The 22,931-nt window shown below is 44.4% G+C and overlaps 1 protein-coding gene across 4 annotated transcripts in view; it reads left to right on the forward strand.

Annotated features, from left to right (window-relative positions):
- The first annotated feature begins 1,031 nt into the window (after nt 1-1,031).
- Nucleotides 1,032-22,931, forward strand: part of Clta (clathrin, light chain A) — a 37,178-nt gene continuing 15,278 nt past the window's right edge. For 3 of the 4 annotated variants that reach the window (XM_006238104.4, XM_006238105.4, XM_006238106.4), the window contains exon 1: nt 1,032-20,537. In XM_006238104.4, the coding sequence (XP_006238166.1) occupies nt 20,321-20,537 (217 nt within the window). In that variant the 5' untranslated portion in view covers nt 1,032-20,320. 4 annotated transcript variants of the gene reach the window in all.

A 22,931-nucleotide genomic window follows, 5' to 3' on the forward strand; every position in this document is an offset into this window, starting at 1 on the left:
GGACATTTGCAACTAAAGTGTGGTCAGAGGAGTATACTGGGGGACACACTGTGACATACACACTGAATGCTTTCATGAGGTGTTTTCTATGCTTTGTTGTTGTTTGTAAGTGAGTTTTTATTTGGGAGGGGGTAGGTTGCAAGGGTAGAGGGCAGATATGGAGGGACAGGGAGATGAGTAGGACTGGGGTGCATGATGTGAAACTCACAGAGAATCAATTAAAAGGTTTTAAAAAATGGAGGGTCTACCATTAATTCAGTCCGAACGAGAATTAAAGGCCCAGTGTGCTGGCAGCAGAGTAAGCCAGGAGGACCCAGAGAACAGAGACTGGCACCAATTATCTGACAAATTATATATTTGTTTCTTTTTCCATTTTGATTTTCCCCAATCATAGCAAGATTTTTTAAAATTACTCCTGATTGAGTAACATAGAACAAGTTTTCCCAAAGTCATATACAGTGTCTATTATCTCACGAGAAGTCTAAGTTGCTATCCTAGGAAGCACAGGGCTGCATGTCTGAGTGTGACCAGCAATCCTGGGTGGCTTCTGGCTGGGAATGGTTAACTGAATTCCCCAAGTTCTCCCTGTCTCCCAAAGACTGAAATCTTTTTAAAGGAATTTTCCAGGAAGGTTCAGTTTCACAACCCCAGTTTTTGCAATGGAAACTCCTCTGTTCCTAGGAACCAAGGAACAAGCTACAGGGCATGCATAGATTTATAAACTCGGCATTCCTATCTCAAAAGATAAACTCTTTCCTTTCTCCAAACAGCAGACACCTAAGGTAGACATCTGTAAACAAAGGCCAACATGGGTGTGGGTTGCTGGTCTGCAATCACACTAGCTCTCAACTCCCCTGTGTGTCTTCCTCAGTTCCCTGGTCCAGACCTGAGGTGGGTGGGCATTGGCCCAGGACTCTGTTTTCATACCAACAGAAGACTCGGGAGAAGGTAGAGGACCAGGGAGTGGAAGAGCCCAAGGCCCAGTGAAACCTTAGTTTTAATGAGTCCAAGTCTGCAAGAAAATCTATTTGACAGCAGCATCAGCAGCTTCTGCTTTCTTTCTTTCTTTCTTTCTTTCTTTCTTTCTTTCTTTCTTTCTTTCTTTCTTTTTTTCCCCCCAATTTTATTTATTCTTTTGTGTTATGAGTACACTGTTGCTCTCTTCAGACACACCAGAAGAGGGCATCTGATCCCATTACAGATGGTTGTGAGCCACCATGTGGTTGCTGGGAATTGAACTCAGGACCTCTGGAAGAGCAGTCAGTGCTCTTAATCGGCGAGTCATCTCTCCAACCTGGCTTCTGCTTTCCTTATGTAATGCTAGCTTCCTTCATCACCGTAGAAGCAGAGAGAAATCAGCTCATAGGGTCCTTTCCAGGTTAGTTCTAGAACCTCTAGGCTAGGTGCTTGACCTGAATTGGGTATCTCTAAACTCAAACAAGGGACAACTGGTGATGGACTTGGAGGTCAGTTGGGTCTCTCAGATAGTTTCATGACTAGGCTGTATGGAGAACTGGAGGGCCCGTAGTGACTTGAGAAAGGAACGGTTAGAGATTTCTGCCAACTGCTGATGTCTGAGCCTGGGAAACGTAGGGGAGTCTTCTAGACATAATCTCAGAGGGTAAAGCCTTCCTTATATGGGGCTCAGGGGGCCCAAAGCAAATCAAAGCAAAGCAAAGAGGTCTGTCCACCTTTGCAGGACTCTGGGTCACACAGGCATTACACAGCCAGCGTTCCGTGTTCTGTTTCTGGTGTTCCTCAGAGGAGGGCTTCAATGGCATGGGGTCCTGTGGGTGTGAGGTCTTGACTAGAGTTAACGTCTTTGTTTGTTCTCATTTGTCTACAGTGCTTAGACGGGTGGGCCATCCTGTAGCTACAGGGTCTAATCAGTTGGGAAAGTGTGTGATAGAATATTTCAAGTTGGGTTAAAGCCCTTCTGAAGTTTTGAGACATCTGCACCAGGCCTGGAGTAGAAGACAGAACTGTTTTAAAAGTCTGAAATGCCTTTTGTTTAGTCTCAGTACAGTTTAGGGGTTTGGTGCACCCCCACTTTGTGCTGGTGTATAGAGGCCTTGCTATTTCCACAAACTCTGGTACCCAAAGACCTCTCAAGTGGTGTCTTAGTCTTGGATTGGGATCTGAAGATGGCAGCACTCCGACTTGGAAACCGGCTCCCTCTGCCTCTGCTCAGGTGGGGCACAAGCCAGGCAGCCCTGATGTATGGAACTGGGCTTTAGTCACCATTCTGTAGCCAAGCTCTGTAACTCTAACAGCAGTCCCTCGGTTGGCTTTTTTATATTCTATTTTCCCAGGAAACCTCTGACAGGAGTGCAGGAGGTTAACACTTAGGGTCTCATCAAACAGGGCTGGAGGATTTTTAAATTGTTGAGGCAACCTGGTCCAGGTAGGTGGCCCACTGTAGCTGCCCTCTGGGTCTGTCCATTTAAAAGCAAATATGGATTGACTCACTTCTGCCAATGTGAGGCAGCCTAAGACAATATATATCTGTTTCTCTGGAAGAACCAGACTCATGAGAATTAGAGGTCCTAGGTTTCTTTACAGGCAGGAGAAGTATATCCCAGGATGACTGGCAGGACATCAGGATGCCTGTCCCTCCAAGCCTGGCGACATGGTTGGCAGTTTTCCCTTTTGTCTCCAGGGTCATTGGGTATTGTTAAATATGGATGGAGTAGATGAACCAATTAGTTGAACACTTATAGGAACTTGGTTGTAGTGGCTATTCCTGGTTGTCAGCTTGGCTGTATCTGGAATGAACTACAACCCAGAATTGGAGGGCTCACCTGTGGTCCAGATCTTGAGGCTGGGAGATACAAGTTTCTGACCAGGATCTTGGCATAGAGATCTTTAGGTATAGTAGCCATGAATCCCAGGAGACTAAGGCAAGGAGATCTCTGAGTTGAAGGTCATCTGGTACAAAGCAAGTTCCAGACCCAGGCTTGGAGGTACATACCTTTAATCTGGACCACATCTTCTGCTGGAGACCTACATAAGGACATTGGAAGAAGGAAGATTCTCTCTTCTGCTTGCCTTGTGGGGCTGAGCTACTGCTAGATTCCATTCACAGCTGCTGCTGACCAGTGTTGGGGAATTGGACTGCAGACTGTAAGTCATCAACAACTTCCTTTACTATATAGATACTACCCATAAGTTCTGTGACTCTAGAGAACCCTGACTAATCCACTGGTCTTGGGCCAGTCCTTGAGGGTGGTTTTCTCCCATACCCCAGGAATCTTTGTTCTCAATTTGAGTGATAGTCCCACTGTATCTTTTGATTGGAGGTCATCTTCTGACAAAGGGTAAGACCGATCTGCTGGGATCTGTAAGTCTAACAGCATCTCAGCAGAGAAGGTGATAGTGGCTTCCAGTTCATGCAGAAGGCCTCATGGCAACCAGCTCTCTGTTGTTAAAACACTTTTCGAGCTACCTCAGCAGCTGGGATCTGTTTATACCTTTAAATTTTTCTAAACTTTATATTTTTTTCTAATAGCTGGGACCGACTGGTTGACAAAGGAAATCTTTTTAGTAGCTACCTGTAAGCCTTCTAAAAAGGCCCAAGCAAAAGTAGTTTAGTTTCAGACCTTGGTCAGTGCTAGACAGAAGAGAAAACCCACTCTATCCAGCAGCAATTCTCCCCACCTGGCCCTGGGAGGGTTTCTATTTTTTTAGAGAATGGTTAGGTTTTGAGTTTTCCAGTTATATGGATAATGGGTTGAAAAATAGACATAAACCACAAAAGACAGAGTAGAGCTTCCTCCCTCCGCCTCCACTAGGTTGCTTAGAGCAGGAGGAGGGGCAAAGGGGCTCGCCTCAGGCAGTGTGTGTGCACTCCATGTGGTTGGCAGGGGACCTGGACGAGAGCCTAGCACCTCCCTACCTCCACAGGACCCTGAGTGGGAGTCAAACAATAAACAAACAAGTGTTCCTGCTCTGAGATTTGAACAGGTAGAAGCTTTTTGTGTTTGTTTGGTTGGTTGGCTGGTTGGTTTCTCTGGGTGACCTGGCAGAGCCAAAAGAATTCAGGTACCTGAGGGGGAATAAATCTTAAGCCAATTACACCAGAGAAAGCCACTGGTCATTACAGGGAAACCAAACTAACAGAAATAGAAAGACACACAGAGACGCACAGTAAAGACAACCAGTGGTGGCCACCACACATTCATAAACACGAACAGATAGGGGAATCTAGTAACATCTCACATGGGTCCTGGACACGGGATCAGCAGCCGCCTTTAACCTCTCCCAAGTCTCCAAATAGAAGGTGTCTTATCTAGACTTACCTCTAGAGGTGACAGACTTTGTAACTTGGTTCCATTTGGGGCGGAAGTATCAGATTCCTTAGGGTAGAGGTTGATCCTGGGGATCTGGATCATTCCAGGATCCTACCCTGGAGGAGTCCCTTGACCACCACAGTCTTCACCACTCCAAGGGCCTCTGAGACTCCCAGTATCTCTTGGGATCTTGGTGGGACCTCCAGAAACGTTGTGTGGTATCCACCAGAGAAGAATGTTTCGACATGTAGTTAAGCCAACAGAAAATCTTTATTAGCTACCTGGTGGCTACACTGGGTATTTGGGATTGAAGTGTGGTGGGGTTGAGGAGTCGCCTCACAAACACAGGACGCTCATCTCAGTCAGACAGGGACAGTTTATTGAGCATTTGCCCCAGGACAGATTCGAGAGCTGGCTTCGACCCTGGGTCAAGATCTTACAGAGCTTTTAAGCCTTGAACTCATAAACATCTGTGACAAGTTATTCGACCAACCAGGATTTAGGAATAGGGGACTTCCTTAGGAATATGTCTTTGTTGTACACTTACTCTGCTCCCATTAGTTGGGTATTCATCTGTGGCAGGGGACTTGACCTGTCTAACATTCATGCCTGAACTTGTCAACCAGGATGGGACTTGTCTTGCCTAACATGAATGTCTTAACTTGCCAATCAGGATTTCAGTTACCCCAGGACTTACCCTTTCTGCCAACTAGGATGTCAATTCCCAGGGAGGTCTTGGGAACTTAAACTTTATTTGACCCCTACTCAAAGTGGAAATCTTTTTCCAAATACCTTCCTATATTGGGGCAGGTGTCTCTCCTATGTTGGGGTCCATTCCAGGGGCAGCTTATAAAGGCAGAGACCATAGAAGCTCACACACAGGTGCAGGAAGTGCTGCCTGGCGGTTGGTTTGGGTCCAAACCTGTTGTGGGTAACTCTACAGAGCAGCTCTAACTGACCTCTGTTGTGACTGGATTCCAAGAACACCAAAGCACAGCATTTAACAGAATATGCAATCAAATTAATCATGAGAAAGTTTCCTAGTAATGGCACAAAATGGCAGGCTAGACAGGTAATAGTTACAAGGCCTTAACATTTTACCTAGGCCGTAAAGCACTTAACAAGAACAGTTAGCCAAAAGTAGAATTACAGAAAAAGCAAGATTATTACATTTAGAGACATTCCCAGAACTATGGACTTTGATGGATTAGGCCTTTGTTTTAGTTTTGGCAGGTGGTGCTGTCTACGTGCTTTATTTTATAGCCTGACTGGTATTGGCGCCATGGAATTAGATATGCTAAAGTCTGAGGTCTTCTAAAGTCTGGGGCCCTGTTACAATTCCATAACCCCTTTCTTGTATCCTTGACTCTAAACCCAAAATCATGTGTCTGAATCTGCAAAGTTCTGTTGTTTGCTGGAGTCAGAACATGACCCCCATTATTCAGTTACATCTGCATCAACTTCTGTTTTAATGGTTTCCTTCATAGGTTAGAAGCTTAGCTCAGTACGGTCTTGTCCTAAGGCTACCACTCCCTTTATTCTATTCAGCATCAGGCTTTTTTTTCAAACTTAATCTCCTTGACTCTGGACTTGGCTCCACTACACTTCCTGGTGCTCCTTTTCTCTTCAAGCGCTACACTTTGTATTTTTCCTTGTTCAGCTTTCTCCTTTTCATAATATATCTGTACAAGAGTGTCCACTGATAACCGTATGACACAGTCAATGCTAGGCCATCTTGAGATCTCTGCCAATGCCATGAAGCCAAAACTCTTCAATTCAGCCTCAGACAGATTTCTTTGGTACAAAAAGCAGCCACATTCTTCTCCAAAATATCACAAGGCCATTTACTAATATTCTTTCCCTCTGAAGCCTCTTGAGCATTGAGCATCTCAACACTACTGTCTTTCTCTACATTCACACTAGTATGGCCATTAAGCACTGCTTAAAGCATCCAGCGCTTTCCTAATCTAAAGTCCCAAAGTCCACATTCCACCAGAGAGCAGCGTGGTCAGGCCTGTCTCAGCAAAACGCCATTCCCAGTACCAACTTACGTCTTGGTCAATATTCCAGTACTTTGAAGAAACACCGCGACTGTGACAACTCTTGCAAAGAGAAGCATTTAATTAGGTTCTACTTACAGGTTCAGAGGTTTAGTCACCACATCACAGAAGAAAATTTGCCTAACCTAAAGGAGATACCTACCAAGGTACAAGAAGCATACAGGGGGGCTGGGGATTTAGCTCAGTGGTAGAGCGCTCGCCTAGCAAGCGCAAGGCCCTGGGTTCGGTCCCCAGCTCCGAAAAAAAGGAAAAAAAAAAGCATACAGGATCTAAAAATAAATTCTCCATAACACACTATAATAAGACACCTAAACATACTATACAAAGAAAAAATATATTAAAAGCTGCAATGGAAAAAGACCAACTAACATATAAAGGCAGAGCCATTTTATTAACACCTGACTTCTCAATGGAGACACTAAAGTCCACAAGGGCCTGGAAGGATTGTCTATAAACTCTAAGAGACCACAGATACTAGTCCAGACTTCTATACCCAGCAAAACTATCAATCAAATAGACAGAGAAAGATAAAGCCAAATTTAAGCAGTATCTGTCTACCAACTGTCTTCCAGCTACATAGAAGTCACAAGAAGGAAAACTTCTATGTGAAGAGGTTAACAACACCCAAGAAAATGGAAAGAATACATAACCCCAGGCCAATGAATCAAAAGAGGAAAAAAATCCACACCGTAATAACAAAATAATACAGATCAATGAACACTGCTGTTATGGTTTGCATATGCTTGGCCCAGACAGTGGCACTATTAGAAGGTGTTGCGTTAGAAGGAACAACCATGAGCCTGCCCCACATGTGGCCCATACATATACAGCCACCAAACTAGATAAGATGGATGAAGCAAAGAAGTGCAGGCCGACAGGAGCTGGATTTAAATCTCTCCTGAGAGATACAGCCAGAATACAGCAAATACATAGGCGAATGCCATCATTAAACCTCTGAACTGAGAACAGGACCCCCGTTGAAGGAATCTTAGAAAGGACTGAAAGAGCTTGAAGGGGCTCGAGACCCCATATGAACAACAATGCCAACCAACCAGAGCTTCCAGGAACTAAGCCACTACCTAAAGACTATACATGGACTGACCCTGGACTCTGACCTCATAGGTAGCAGTGAATAGCCTAGTAAGATCACCAGTGGAAGGGGAAGCCCTGGGTCCTGCCAAGACTGAACCCCCAGTGAACGTGATTATTGGGGGGAGGGCAGTAATGGGGGAAGGATGGGGAGGGGAACACCCATATAAAAGGGGAGGGGGAGGGAGTAAGGGGATGTTGGCCCGGAAACCAGGAAAGGGAATAACAATCGAAATGTAAACGAGAAATACCCAAGTTAATAAAGATGGAGAAAAAAATTTTTTTGATAAATTTAAATAAGTTGGTTGGGGCTGGAGAGATGGCTCAGCGGTTAAAAGCACTGACTGCTCTTCCCGAAGTCCTGAGTTCAATTCCCAGCAACCACATGGTGGCTCACAACCATCTGTAATAAGATCTGATGCCCTCTAGATCTGATGCCCTCTTCTGGTGTGTCTGAAGATAGTGTACTTAAATATAATAAATAAATAAATCTTAAATAAGTTGGTTGTTGTTTAAACTGATTGTCTGTTTAAGTAAGGGAATAAATATCACTTTAATTTTCAAAAAAAAAAGGTGTTCCCTTGTTGTAGTAGGTGTGACCTTGTTGCAGTAGGTGTGGCCCTGTTGGAGTAGGTGTGTCACTGTGAGGGTGGATTATAAGATCGTCCTCCTAGCTGCCTGGAAGCCAGTATTCTGCTAGTAGCTTTCAGATGAAGATGTAGAACTCTCAGCTCCTCCTGCACCATGCCTGCCTGGTGTGGCCCCAATTAAATCTTGTCCTTATAAAAGTGGTCTTGGCCATGGTGTCTGATCACAGCAGTAAAATCCTAACTAAGACAACTGCTAACTGATAATTCTCAACATCAGTGGTCAATTCTTCCAATAAAATGACACAGACTAACTGATTGAATAAAATAACACAATCTATCTTTCTCCTGCACTCAAGAAACACACCTTAACATCAGAGATAGACACCATCACAGAGTAAGACTGGAAAAGGGTATTCCAAATGGTCCCAGGAAACAAGCTGGTGTAGTCATTTTAATATATGAAAAAAAAATAGACTTCGAACCAAAACTAATCAGAAGACCCAGGGAAAGATACTATAAACTCATGAAAGGAAAATTCCACCAAGAGGATATTTCAGTTCTAAACATCTATACACCAAATGCAAGGACATCCAAGTTCATAAAAGAAACACTACTACGGCTAAAATCACATATTCACACACACAGTGATAGTGTGAGAATGCAATACCCCACTCTCTCAGAAACAAGTCATCCAGACCAAAACTAAGTAGAAAAATGCTGGGGTTAATCAATGCCAGAATTCAAAAGAAACTAGAAGACATTTACAGAACATTTAGCTCAATACGAAAGAATATACTTCTCAGTAGATCATAGACCTTTCTTGAAAACTTACCACGTACTTGGGCACAAAATAAGTCTTAACAAATAAAAGAAAATTGAAATAACACCCTGAATCCCATCTGACCACCATGGATTAAAGCTTAATATCAACAACAATAGATTTTGTTTTGTTGTTTGTTTTGAGGCAGGATTTCTCTGTGTAACAGCCCTATCTATTCTGAAACTCACTTTGTAGACCAGGCTGGCCTCAAACTCACAGAGATCTGCCTTCCTGTTTCCTGAGTGCTGGGATTAAAGGTGTGGGCCACCACTGCGTGGCTAACAACAACATCAAATTTAAAAACTCTTAGAAATTGAACAACTCACTGAATAAAAAAAATGGATTAACATATAAATTAAGAAGGAAACTAAAGACTTTTTAGTATCAACCTAAAATGTGAAAATGAAATCACAACACAAACAAATAAAGGTGGTTGGTTCTAAGAGTCAAGTTCATTGCACAAGTGCGTACACAAAGAAAATGAATAGATCCTTATATTAACAACTTAATGGCACACCTAAAAGACTTAGAACAAAACAAATAAGTGACACCTAGTAGAGGGGAAAAAATTAATCACACTCTGGACTGAAATAGATCGAATTAAAAAAACCAAAATTGTTTACATAGACTCAATGAAATAAGAGTTGGTTATTCAAGAAAATCAGTGATTTTTTTTTTCTTTTTTTTTTTTTTCCGGAGCTGGGGACTGAACCCAGGGCCTTGCGCTTACAAGTGGTATACACTGAGCTAAATCCCCAACCCCGAAAATCAGTGATATTTATAATTTTAGCCAAATTGAAAGATAGAGAGAAAAGATTCAAATTAATAAAATTAGAGACAAAAAGAGCACATCACAACAGAGGAAACTCAGAGAATCATAAAGACATACTTTAAATCTGTAATCTACCAAACTAAAAAACCTAAGAGAAACGGATAATTTTCTTGACATATACCACTTACCAAAGTTAAATCCAGATCAGAGGGGCTGGGGATTTAGCTCAGTGGTAGAGCGCTTGCCTAGCAAGCTCAAGGCCCTGGGTTCAGTCCTCAGCTCAAAAAAAAAAAAAAAAAAAAAAAAAATCCAGATCAGATAAGCAATCTAAACAGACACAAGACCCCAGGAAAATAGAAGCAGTAACCAAAAGACTCCCAAAGAACAGCAACAAAAAATAAAACAAAACAAAAATTCAGGGCAAATAGACTCAGCACAGAATTCGACCAGAACCTCAGGAAATAATTGTTACTCCTTCGCAAACTATGTCACAAAAGAAAAACAGAAGAAACACTGCCTAATTTTTTTAATGAGGCATTAATTAGTCTGATACCTAAACCACACAAAGACCCAACCAAAAATATCTACAAACCAATTTCCCCAATACACATAAAGAGTCAACGAAAAAGAAAATTACAAACCAATTTCCCTGATAAACATACATACAAAAGTTCTCAATAAAATACTTGCAAACAAAATTCAAGAACACATCAAAAATTTCATCCACCATGATCAAGAAGGCTTCATCCAAGAGGTGAAGGGATTGTTCAACATTTGTACAGAATAAATGTAATCCACCATATAAACAAATTAAAATTAAAGACAAAAACCTCATTGCAGAGAAGGCCTATGAAACATCTTTCCATGATAAAAGATCTCAAGAGATTAGGGATCAAAGAGAGATACCTCAACATAATAAAGGTGACGTACAGCAAGCCTGTAGCCAGCATCAACTTAAGTGGAGAGAGAGAAACTTGAAGCATTTTCCCTAAAATTAGGAACAAGACAAGGTCATCTGTTCTCTCCATACCTATTCAATGTGGGACTTGAAAAACAGCTCAAGCAATAAGACAATTGGAAGAGATCAGGGGCAATGATAGGAAAGGAAGAAGCCAAAGTATCTTTGAATTCTATCTAAAAGTTCTACCAGAAAACCTCTACAGCTGAAGAACCCTTTCAGCAAAGTAGCAGAATACAAAATTAACATGCAGAAACCGAGAGCTTTCCTACATACAAAAGTCTCATGGACCAAGAAAGATATCAAGGAAACAAAACTTTTTGCAATAATTTCAAAAAATATTTTGGGGCAACTCTAACCAAGCAAATGAAAGACTTGAGTAACAAAAACTTTAAGACATTGAAGAAACGAATTGAAAAAGATAAAATATCAGAAGATGAAAAGATCTCCCACGCTTGTGAATTGGTAGGATTAATATAGTGAAAATGGCCATCCTATCAAAAACAATCTACAGACTTAATGCAATTCCCACCAAAATTCCAATACAATTCTTCACAGGATGATTTTCAGCGTCATATGGAAACACACACACACACACACATACGCACACACACGCACACACACCCCACACCACAGGATGGCTAAAATAATCCTGGATGAAGAGGAACTGCTGGAGACAGCAGCGTCCGCAGTCTCAGGATGGACCTCGGAGCTATGGTAGTAAAACAGTGTGGCACGGGCACGAAGCAAACGTGCTGAGCAGTGGGATCAAACTGAAGACCCAGACCTCGATATACAGACCCATGGACACCATATTTTAAACAAACCCAGAAATATTCGCTGGGAAAAAGACGGCATCTTCAACAAATGGTGCTGGTTAGACTAGATGTCTGCATGTAGAAGAATGCAAATTGGTTCAAGTCTATCATCCTGTACAAACCCCACGTCCAGATGGATCAAGGACCTCAATACGAGGCCAGATGCCCTGAACTTGATAGAAGACAGAGTGAGAAGCAGTACTGAACTCATCGGCACAGGAAAAGACTTCTTGAGCAAGAACACCATTAACACAGATGCTAAGATCAACAACTGATAAATAGAACCTCACAAAACCGAAAGGCTTCTGTAAGGCAAAGGACACTGTCATTCGCACAAATAAGTAGGCTGCAGAATGGAAAAAGATCTTTACCAGCTACATCAGACAGAGGGCTAATATCCAAAATATAGAGCTAAACCCCAAAACCCACAAGGACCCCCCCCCTGAAAATCAAGAAAACAACTCAATTAAAGAGAGGGTACAGACTAAATACAGCCCCCAAAAAAGGAAACATAAATAACATCTTTAACTCAACATCCTTAGTCACCTGGGAAATGCAAATTGAAACTACTTTGAGATTCCGTCTCACACCAGTCAGAATGGCAAAGATCAATAAAACAAATGGCAACTCATATTGGTGAGGGTGTTGGGTAAGGGAAACTCTCTTTTATTGATGGTGGGTGTTGGAATAATTTTTTTGTATGCTGTATGAGGTGTGTTTCTGTCCTTCTTCACCTGCCCAAGGCATTCTCTGATTGGCTTTAATAAAGATCTGACAGCCAATAACTGGACAGGAAGTAGAAGGCGGGACTTCCTGGTAGAGAGAGGATTGTGGGAAGAATCAGGAGCAGGAGGATTCCACAGTGTAACACCGAGGTGGAGGAAACAGGTGCTGGGTCTGAGAGAGGTAGCAGGCCACGTGGCAGATATAGACTAGAATAAACTGGTTAATCTAAGTTAGACGAGGTAGTTGGGAGGTACCCAGCTATAATAAAAAGGCTCCGTGTCATTATTTGGGAGCTGATGGGTCGAGACAACCTGGCAATAGGTGTGAGTGTAAACTACACAATCATTATGGAAATCAGTGAGGCAGTGCCTCAGGAAACTGGGAGATCTACCTCAAAACTCAGCTATACCACTCTTGGGCATATAAAAGACTACATCCTACTGCAACAGTGGTTCTCAACCTGTGGGTCGCAATGCTCTTGGAGTTGTTGAATGACCCTTTCACAGGGGTCACCTAAGATCAGAAAAAAGATAATCTGGGGGTTGGGGATTTAGCTTAGCGGTAGAGCGCTTGCCTAGAGAGCGCAAGGCCCTGGGTTCGGTCCCCAGCTCCGGAAAAAAAAAAAAAAAAAAGAAAAAAGATCATCTATATTACAATTCATAACAAGAACAAAATTGCATCTATGAAGTAGCAATGAAAATAATTTTATGGTTGGGTGTACCACAACGTGAGGAACTGTATTAAAGAGTGGCAGAATTAGGAAAGTTGAGAACCATTGTACTACTGAGAAATTTGCTCAACTGTACTCACTGCTACTCTATTCGTAGTAGCCAGTGTTGCAGGATAGTTGGTGATTGTACAAAGAAAACTAAGTGTTAACAAAACAGGGAAGCCTAGAAAGATACTGTTTGTCAGAGGTAGGTAGGTGTGTCTGGAAGAGCTGCAGTTTGGGTGTTGCCTCTAAAGGCCTAGTAGATAAGAATGCTAAAGAATTAAAAGTTCCTGCCCATTTCAAGGCAAATTGCTTGGGTGAGGTCTTTGGTCTCTGCTCTACGACCTGAAGCAAAGTCAGCTGGATGGCCTTGGGTTGCCCCACTGTACAGGTGACATGGTTTGGCCCCCACTGACTTGGCTTGGAGCCACTACCACCACCATGACCGTGGCCTGGCTCAGCCTGGCCAGGGTGTAAGGAGGAGCTAGAGACGTCTTTTATAGCAATGGACCTTTGAGAGAGCTCTACTGGCTTTGTTTTTGTGGGGCTTTCTCTCTAGGGATTCGTTCCTTGGGCTAGCAGGAACCTCAGAGAAGCAGCTGGCAGGACGCAGGTGAAACGGGATTCTAGGGGCCCTCTTGGGTTTGGAGGAGCTCAAGAGAAAGGTAGACAGATAGAATGACACAGACAGAACGATTTCCGTAGCACTAGCACTTTAGTTGTAGAATCAGGCTGGTAAGAGACCTTTTGTTAGGAAAATAAAGTTAGTTGCTGAGCTAGCAGGTTTCTACCACAGCTTCCGCCTCCAGTGTCTTTATGGGAATAAATATTAAGTAAACCTAAAAAGATAATTATTACAAACCAGGAATTGGAAACACCCTTGATGCCTGTCTAAGGGTTTCTATTGCTATTGCTGTGAAGAGACACCATAGCCAAGGCAATTCTTTTTTTTTTTTTTTTTTTTTTTTTTTTGGTTCTTTTTTTCGGAGCTGGGGACCGAACCCAGGGCCTTGCGCTTCCTAGGTAAGCGCTCTACCACTGAGCTAAATCCCCAGCCCCGCCAAGGCAATTCTTATAAAGAAAAATTTAGCTGGGGCCGGCTTACAGTTCAAAGGTTTAGTGCATTACCATCACAGCGGGAAGCATGAGGCATGCAGGCAGCTGTGGTACTGGAGAGGTAGCTGAGTTCTACATCTGGATCCAAAGGCAGCAGGAAGAGGCAATGAACCACTAAGCCTGACTTGAGCTTCTGAGACCTCAAAGCCTGCCCCCAGTTAACCACTTCCTCTGAAAATGCCACGCCTACTCCAACAAGGCCACACCTCTCAATAGGCCTAGTCCCGAGGAGCCTATGCGGCCATTTTCAAACTACCACGATGCCCATCAGTAGAGGAATGAACCAGGAAAATGTGGTATATTTACACAATGGCATATTATTTGTTACAAAAATGAAATCATGAGATTTTTTTTTTCAGGTGAATGGATAGAAGTAGAAAAAAAGTCATCCCGAGTGAGGCAATGAAGAATTAAAAAGTCAGATATGGTACTGTGATGCTTGGAGTGGGCATGGCTCCCAAAGGCTCATATATTTGAATGCTTAGCTCCCAGCTGATGAACTGTTTGGGAAGGATTAGGAGGTGTGACCTCTTGTAGAAAGTGTGTAACTGGGGAAGGGCTTTGAAGTTTCAAAAGCCTATGCCAGGCCTAGTGTCTGTCTGTCTGTCTGCTGCCTGTGTGGATGAGGATGTAAAACTCCCAGCTACTGCTCTGGCAGCATGCCTGTCTGTTCCCTGTCCATGATGAACATGGCCTAACCTCTGAAACTACGCAAGCCTTTAACTAAAGGCTTCTTTCTATAAGAGTTGCCTTGGTTATGGTGTCTCTTCACAGCAACAGAGCAGTAACTAAACTGGGTATATATTCTTTTTTATGTGGATATTAGCTTTTAAGCCTTCAGTAGGCAAGTTACTAAGTGAACAACTGCAGAGGTTAATATGTAGTGAGGAACTAGAGGGGAGAGAAGAATCCCCCCCCCAAGGAGGGGAAAATAGGATACATAGAGGAAAACGGCAGGGAGGAGGCTGGAACTGGAGGAGAGAGTGGAGAGAGGAGGAAAGATGGGGTAAGGGAGGAAGTGTAGGGAGGGCAGCTAACAGTAAGGTCATTTGAATGGGCCATGGAAACCTACTGAAGTAGAAGCTTCTGAAAACTCTACACCCTACCAGAGGAGAAAGTTAAACACTAACTCGACTCAAACCCTTTTACCTACATCTGTGACGTTCCTGCATGGTAACAGTGGCATAGATGTTGCTGGAGAAACCAACCACCAAGCAGTTGGATCTAAGGCCCACACCACATGACAGAACCCAGGCCTGTTCAGGTGGACATGAATCTGAAACTACATAGGCCATGGACCTAGGGAAAAACCAAATACTATTGTTCTGCTAAAGTAAAGAAGCAATAACATGTGTCCTAAGAACATTCTGCTCTAGATCAGTGCGTAAGGTAAGTGACCTGGATCAGTGTCTCCCTCGGCTATCAGCAGAGAGGCCGTCTCCTGCAGTAATTAGCAAAGAGACTTGAGGCTGAATGGTGTGTAGAGTGGGAGAGGCCTTGGAACACTTAGTCCTAAGTGGGATGTCACCATCAAATCCTTCCCCTCAGGGCTCAGAGAACTCTGAGGAAGGGGACACACAAAGATTCTAAGAGCCAAAGGAGATGAATGGTACCAAGGAAATTGTCTTCCAGGTACAACAGAGCCGATGAACACACAAACTCAGAGTCCGTGGCAGCATGCATTGGGTCTGCATAAATCCAAACCAGATGCAGTTCCAGCACCAAGACAGAGAAGTAGGCATAAGCTCCCATCCCCAACAAAGGAACGACCTCCAACTGACAACTGCTTGCAAAGAAAAAATTGGTTTCCTCAAGTCTCAGTGGCCAAACAACTACACTTAAAGGCAGGTCCTGTGCCAGCAGCAGATGTCCAGCACAAAACAAACTCAAAGGAATCTGTCTTAGTTAGGATTCCATTGCTGGGAGGAGACACCGACACAAAGGCAACTCTTATAAAGGACAACATTTAATTGGGACTGGCTTTCAGGCTCAGAGGTTCAGTCCAGGAAGCACAGCAGCATCCAGGCAGACATGGTGCTGGAGAAGGAGCCAAGAGGAGACTCAAATTCCACACTGGGTATAGCTTGAGTTTATGTATGAGACCTCTACCTCCAATGACCACACCTCCTAATAGTGCTACTCCCTCTAGGCCAAGAATTCAAACACATAAATTTTTTTTTGGTTCTTTTTTTTTCGGAGCTGGGACCGAACCCAGGGCCTTGCGCTTCCTAGGCAAGCGCTCTACCACTGAGCTAAATCCCCAACCCCCAAACACATAAATCTATGGGGGCCAAAGCTATTCAACCCACCACCTTTCACTGCCTAGCTCCCACTGGCTTGTAGCCATAATTTCCAATGTTTCTTAGTAAGGGTCTTATTGGTCATGGTGAACAGACACCATGATCAATGTAAGTTTTATAAAGGACAACATTTAGTTGGGGCTGGCTTACAGGTTCAGAGGTTCAGTCCATTATTATCAAGGTGGGAGCATGGCAGCATGTAGGCAGGCCTGGTGCAAAAGGAGCTGAGTTCTACATCTTCACCCAAAGGAAGCCAGGAACAGACTGAGCATCCTCAGGCAGCTAGGAGGAGGGTCTCCAAGCCCACCCCACAATGACACACTTCCTCCAACAAGGCCCCACCTTCTAATAGTGCCACTCCCTGGGCCAAGCATAAGCAAACCATCACACAATGCATTTAGTCTAACTTCAAAGTCCCCATAGTCTATCATAATCTCTAAAAGTTCAAAGTCTCATCTGAGATTCATGCAGTCTATTAACTGTAATCCCCTATAAAATTAAAATAGAAAAGCAGATCGCATAGTTCCAACATTATGGGATATGCATTACCATGCCAAAACATCATAAGGAAATACTGGACTAAAACAAGACCAAAACCAGCTGAGTTAGTTCCAAACTGTATCTCCATGTCCATCTGCATATCCAACTCTTTTCAGCTTTGTTGACTGCAACACAACTCTTTCTCTTGGGCTGGTTCTACTCCCTGTTAGCAACTTTCCCAGCAGGTATTCCATGGCTCTGATGTCTTGAACAATTGGGGTCTCCAAGGCTACTTCGACGTCACAGCTTCTTGTTCTAATGTCTGGAATCCACACATGGTCTGCGGTCACATCTCTGGCTCTGCCCTCTGTAGCACTCTAGGCTCCACCATGCTACTGGGGATGATTTCTCTATGCTGGGTTCTTCCACTGCAACTAGGCTGCACTTCCACTAACAGCTCCTTAAGGGTTCTCTTCATGGTGCTGAAACCTCTACTTCTTTGCATGACTCCTTCGGTCCTGGGCCTTTAACTACCACTGAGGCTCTACCTTGACCCATGGCTTTTCCTGGCCTCGTGCATCAGCTGCTCTCCATGACCCTTCCATGCCTTCATAGCCAGTTCTACATGGGTGACTCTTGCACACTCCCAAGTCTGGCTGCCAGCACAAGATCCTTGACTGTACAGCCAGAACCACATAGCTGAAAGATGCTAAGGTCTACTGCTTGCTGGGACTGGAACATGACCCTCTTGTTCAAATACATCTTCACCGGCTTTCTTCTTTGCAATGGTTTCCTTCACTGTCCAAGCTTGGCCGTCATGGAACTTGCCCTGTAGACCCAGCTGACTTTGAACTCAGAGATCTGCCTGCCTCTATCTCCTGAGTGATGGGATTAAAGGCTTGTACCACCATTCCTGTACCTAAACTTCTCTTTAATTCCTTTTTATTGTAGATCTTTATAAGCATGATCATTATGCCTCGAGATCTGGATTAAATGTGTGTGTGGATCTGGATCAAGACTGGGATCAAAGGCAGGCTGTCTTCCTGCTTCAAGGTCCAGATCGCGGGTACACCCTCCATTTCAAGACTGTAGCTCATTCCAGACATAGTCAAGTTCACAACTGTGAATACCCATCGCAACCCATCCCTTGTCAACCTGACGCAACATCATATCTCCTGTGTCTAAGTGAAAACAGTAAAAAGGTCATCATAATGCCTAGTAAATTTAGATTAGGTGGCAATGTCCCTTTTTCAACATCCCTTTCACAAGATGGAGCTTAGGTGGGTGGGATCATGCTCCAAAGTCACCACTCTCTTAATTTCATTTAGTATCTTTAATCTGTTACCTTCTTGTATACAGGATTTAGCTCCATCCCACTTCCTGGTGCCCCTTCAACCCTTGAATCATACGTTTTGTATTTTCCCTTTCTAAGCTTGCTACACCTGATCAAAATGCTCTACATAAGAGTGAACGGCAGGGCAGAGTCTATGGTAGACTTTTTTGAGACTTCCCTTGTCAATGCAATTAATCTGAATCTTTTTATCTCAGCCTCAGGCAGACTCTTCAGACAAGCAGTTCCATTCTTCCCCAAAATATCACAAGAACAGTCTCTAGGCCACATAGTAAAATTCTTCTCCACTAGAACCTCTTCAGCCAGACCCCCACAGTTCAAGTCATTCTCACCACCACTATCTCCCATTGCTTCTACTACACTTGCCCATTAATCCTGGCTTAGAGCATTCCACAGCTTTCCAAAATCTCCATTACTCCAAAAGTATGGTCAGGTCTATCACAGCAATACCCCAGTCCCTGGTACCAACTTCTACCTTAGGGTTTCCATTGGTATGGAGAGACAACCTGACCAAAGCAACTCTTATAAAGGACAACGTTCAAGTGGCTTAGTTTCAGAGGTTTAGTCCGGGAATCATGGCAGCATCCAGGCAGACATGGTACTGGATAATGAGTTGAGAGGTCTATATCTTTGGAATATTATTTGGAGATTTTTTTTTAATATTGCTTTGTTGGGTTATGCTTTGATTTTTGTTTGTTTTCTTATATATATGTCTTAAACCTTACTGGTCTTTTGCTTGTATAGTAAGGTTTCCAATTTTGAGGTTTTGGGCTTTGTTTCCCCCTCCCTTCCTTTCCCCCCTCTCTGTGTACTCATGTTCCTTGTGATCTTAGTTTTTTTTAAGTTTCATTAATTTGTTAATTTCATCTTACTTTTGTTTGTCTTTATTTTCCTGTTTTTTTTTTTTTTTTTTTTTTGGTTCTTTTTTTTTCTTTTTTTCGGAGCTGGGGACTGAACCCAGGGCCTTGCGCTTCCAAGGTAAGCGCTCTACCACTGAGCTAAATCCCCAGCCCCTCCTGTTTTTTTTTAAGACTTTATAATATATACAGTGTTCTGCCTACATTCCAGAAGAAGGAACCAAATCTCATTACAGATGGTTGTGAGCCACCATGTGGTCATTGGGGTTTGAACTCAGGACCTCTGGAAGAGCAGTCAGTGCTCCAGCCCCCTCCAAATTTCTTACAACCATGCTTAGAATGGTTCAACCATGCTTAGGATGGTTTTAGAAGGCCCGGATGTAGTTCAGTGGTAGAGAACTCGCCTAGCAAGTGTGTAGTCTTCTGTTCCCATTCAGCAGAACAAAAGAAGTGGTTTCTGTAGTTACTTAAAAAGCAACAACAACAAAAACAAATCAAAGATAGTGTATTAAAACACACAGGACTGGCCAGATGGAACACTGGATAAAGGTGCTACCACCAGGCCTGATAACTTGAGTTCCATCCAAGGGACCCACATTAGAACTGGCTCCCAACGAGTTGGCCTCCAATCTACACACGCACTTTAAGTAACTATGATTAAAAAAAAAAATAGAACTCACATTTTCTTGTCCTTACTATTTCTGAAGGCATCTTGTTTGACCCAAGGGTTGGTTGGTTGCTTAATGGGGTTTTCTACGTTTTGATGCCCAAGCTGGCCTCAAATTCCTAGGCTCAAAGTGACCTTTGTCTTTTTGTTTCTTTCTTTCTTTTTAGGGCGGTGACATTAAATGGTAAATGCACTTCTCTTGGTCTATGTACCCATAAAATTTTTCAATTATCCAGGAGGGAAACAATGTAAGATTCTTCTACCAGTCTTCCAAGCAAGGACACTGAGGTTCAGAAACACCAAGTGGTTGCGTGTTGAGTAGTCCGGAAGAGCTCATATCCCTGGTCCCCGCAAACTCCTCAAACCCTACTAACGGCTGTTCCAGGTCACTCAGGCTCCGGACGCTCGACGACTCCCAGCTTTCCAAAGTGGGCATTTCCGCTGGCTCCTCCCTCCGCTCCGGGTCACGAGTTGTCTCCAGGACTCCACCCCTTTGCCGGCTGATAGGGTAACTTTCACCTTCTGATTGGCTGTTCTTTTTGTGGCTCGCCAACCTAACCGGATATAGAAGCAAGGCTTCCGCTTCCACCTTCTCCCTCCTCTCCGCTCGTCCTCCGGTAGCAGCCGCCAGCACAGTGTCCGCTGCTGGGCGGGGTGTCGGCGGATCGGTCGGTTGGTTTCGGCTTCGGTGTCGCTGCGTTTGAGTTGGGCCGTCATGGCTGAGTTGGATCCATTTGGCGCTCCCGCCGGTGCGCCCGGTGGCCCCGCGCTCGGGAACGGGGTGGCGGGCGCCGGCGAGGAAGACCCGGCCGCGGCCTTCTTGGCGCAGCAGGAGAGTGAGATTGCGGGCATAGAGAACGACGAGGCCTTCGCCATCCTAGACGGCGGCGCCCCCGGGCCGCAGGCACACGGCGAGCCGCCGGGGGGTCCTGGTGAGAGGGCGGCGGCGTTCGGGCGGGAGGACCTGGGGGCACTCGGGTCGGTTCTCTTCCGCGGGACTCGGGCTTCTGGCTGAAGCTTTAGGAGCTCAAAGAGGAAGTGAGACCCCGGCTGGGTCATTGCACAGACCTCCGCTGCTGCAGGCTGTCGGTGAACGGAGTGCTGCTGGGCCGGGGCGGAGGGGAGCGCAGATGCAGTGACTGTCAGGATCCGGGCCCGTTCTGTCCAACTTTTCACCAAGCAATTGCTTGTGCTGCCGCATTGGCGCAGTTTGGCCAGACTTACAGACGTGTCTGAGTCCACTCGGAAATTGCTTATTAGGAAAAAGTAAGAATAATAGAAACTTTGGGGCACACGCGCCAATAAAAATGTCAGCGTAGTTCAGCAGTTAAGATATATAAAATGTTGGATTGTGGGGAGGAGGAGAGGAAGATAAGGAATTCTTAGAAGATGGGCTGGCCGTGGAGAAAGAAACTAGTCCAGAGGATAGGTGTTACGTTATATACATTGCATAAATTGTTGAGAGTAGGACTCCGGGCGCTTGTCTTTGGAAACAACTTTGGAGGTAGTTACTGCCTCAGGGATAGTCCGGACCAATCAAAGAGAGAAAAAGAAGATGAATGTGGAGTGCAGCGTGGGCCTTTTCACAGCAAAGCTCAAGGAAAAGAGAAGGGATAGGATGACAGTTTGGCCTTTGGATGGCTTCCTTGTGTGATGCTCACGATTGTGGTATGGGAGGAAAGATGGAGTGGAAAAGGCCTATTCAGTCCCAAAGGAGGTAGGAAATTAGCTAGAAAAGAGAGAGAGAGAATGGCTTTCCATTTACAAGGAAGAAAAGCTTGGCATTGCAAAGCATGCATTTAGGTGTTTGGGACATGGGTACCAGAGGCTCGCCACCAGCCTGAGTAACATAGGGGGAACGAACGCTCCATCAAAAAAAAAAAAAAAATACAACTTAAAAAAATAAAATGGCAGCCTCTGGGGGAGAAGGAATATCTACACTCTGAACTGCGACTGTGAGGCAGGTCACTGAGGAGGGCAAACAGCATGGAGACATCGAGGGGTGCAGGCACAGGCTTTGGTGCACCAAAGTAATGCTTTGTGGGTATTCGAGGCCAGAGATCACAAATGACCATTCTAAGCAAGCAGAATATTTTGAGGCACACAAGTCATCCCCCAGCAGGAGCTGACATGGGAACATGTACTGTACCCCAGGTTTACAGTTTCCAGCAAGCTGCCTGGACAGAACTGGGGCGCAACCTAGAGCTGAGGCCGATTTTAAGTGACAGGGGCTGTTTTCTTTGGTCTTTTGCATTTGCCTGAGAACTTCTAAAATGTGCTTCTTACCCCCATAGTGTCCTTCCTTCACTTAATAGAAAGCTGAATCCTAGAGAGTCGTGACTTAGTTAAGAAGACAGCTGCACCTTGACTCAGACTGTACCTGACTCCTGCAGATGTTTCAGTGGGGTGCGCGTGGATGGGAGAACCGCTTTGTGGGTGTTGAATTGGGAGAGGAGTGTATGATTCTACGGTCAGTGTAGAAAGAGCCCTAACAGCACACAGCTCGGGGAAGGCAGCTTGGGAAGATAAAGTGGAGAGACTAGAACTGCACAGTTGGGCCTCTCTTCCAGCAAAGGGAAGGAAAGGGATGATTGCTGACTTAGTTCCTGGGAAAGACGTTTTTATGAACTAAGCATTTAATGACTTAATGCCAGATCCTGACAGTGTGTGGTGACACTGTAGTCTCAGCACTTCCTCTTGGGATTAGAGAACTTTCATACTCAACACAGTAGTGGTTGGGATTTGGGCTATCCTATGTTGCTTGAGGGTGAGTTTAGGCACTTTAGGTAACGGCCATCACTGCCCAGCCGGTTTCTTCTCTGTCTTAAGATACATAATGTATACCACACAGTGTTTTTAGAATTACATTAATTTGTCTGTAAAGTGCTTACTGGTGTGTAAGTAAGCAGCCAGTGAATTTTAACTACTACTTTCCTGGAAGTAGGAGGAGGCGTTACAAGGCTTGGAGGCTTTGGGGTGTACTGTGTAAAACGAAAGAGTAGGTGGGAGCTGTGCTTTCCAGAGGGACAGAGGAAAACAACATAAACGTGCCCCTTCTGTGGGGAAAATTCCCATGGGAGATGTGCACAGGTTAAACACAAGGCTGGGATTAGGAGGTAACCAACAGGTGAGATGGCGGGGATGGGGGGCGGGGGTGTAAAGAGGAAGGGCGCAGATGGTCAGGAGGGAGGCGGGGCAAGTCCAGGTATTAAAAAAATCCCTCACTGGTGGGGTCTGGCAGGAGAAGAATCTAGAAGGGATTGAGGAACCACAGAGCGTGGCCACAAGGCCCTGTGCTTCCAAGGAGCCCAGAGAGATGAATTAAG

This window comes from Rattus norvegicus, chromosome 5, assembly GCF_036323735.1.
Source record: "Rattus norvegicus strain BN/NHsdMcwi chromosome 5, GRCr8, whole genome shotgun sequence".
NCBI lineage: Eukaryota > Metazoa > Chordata > Mammalia > Rodentia > Muridae > Rattus > Rattus norvegicus.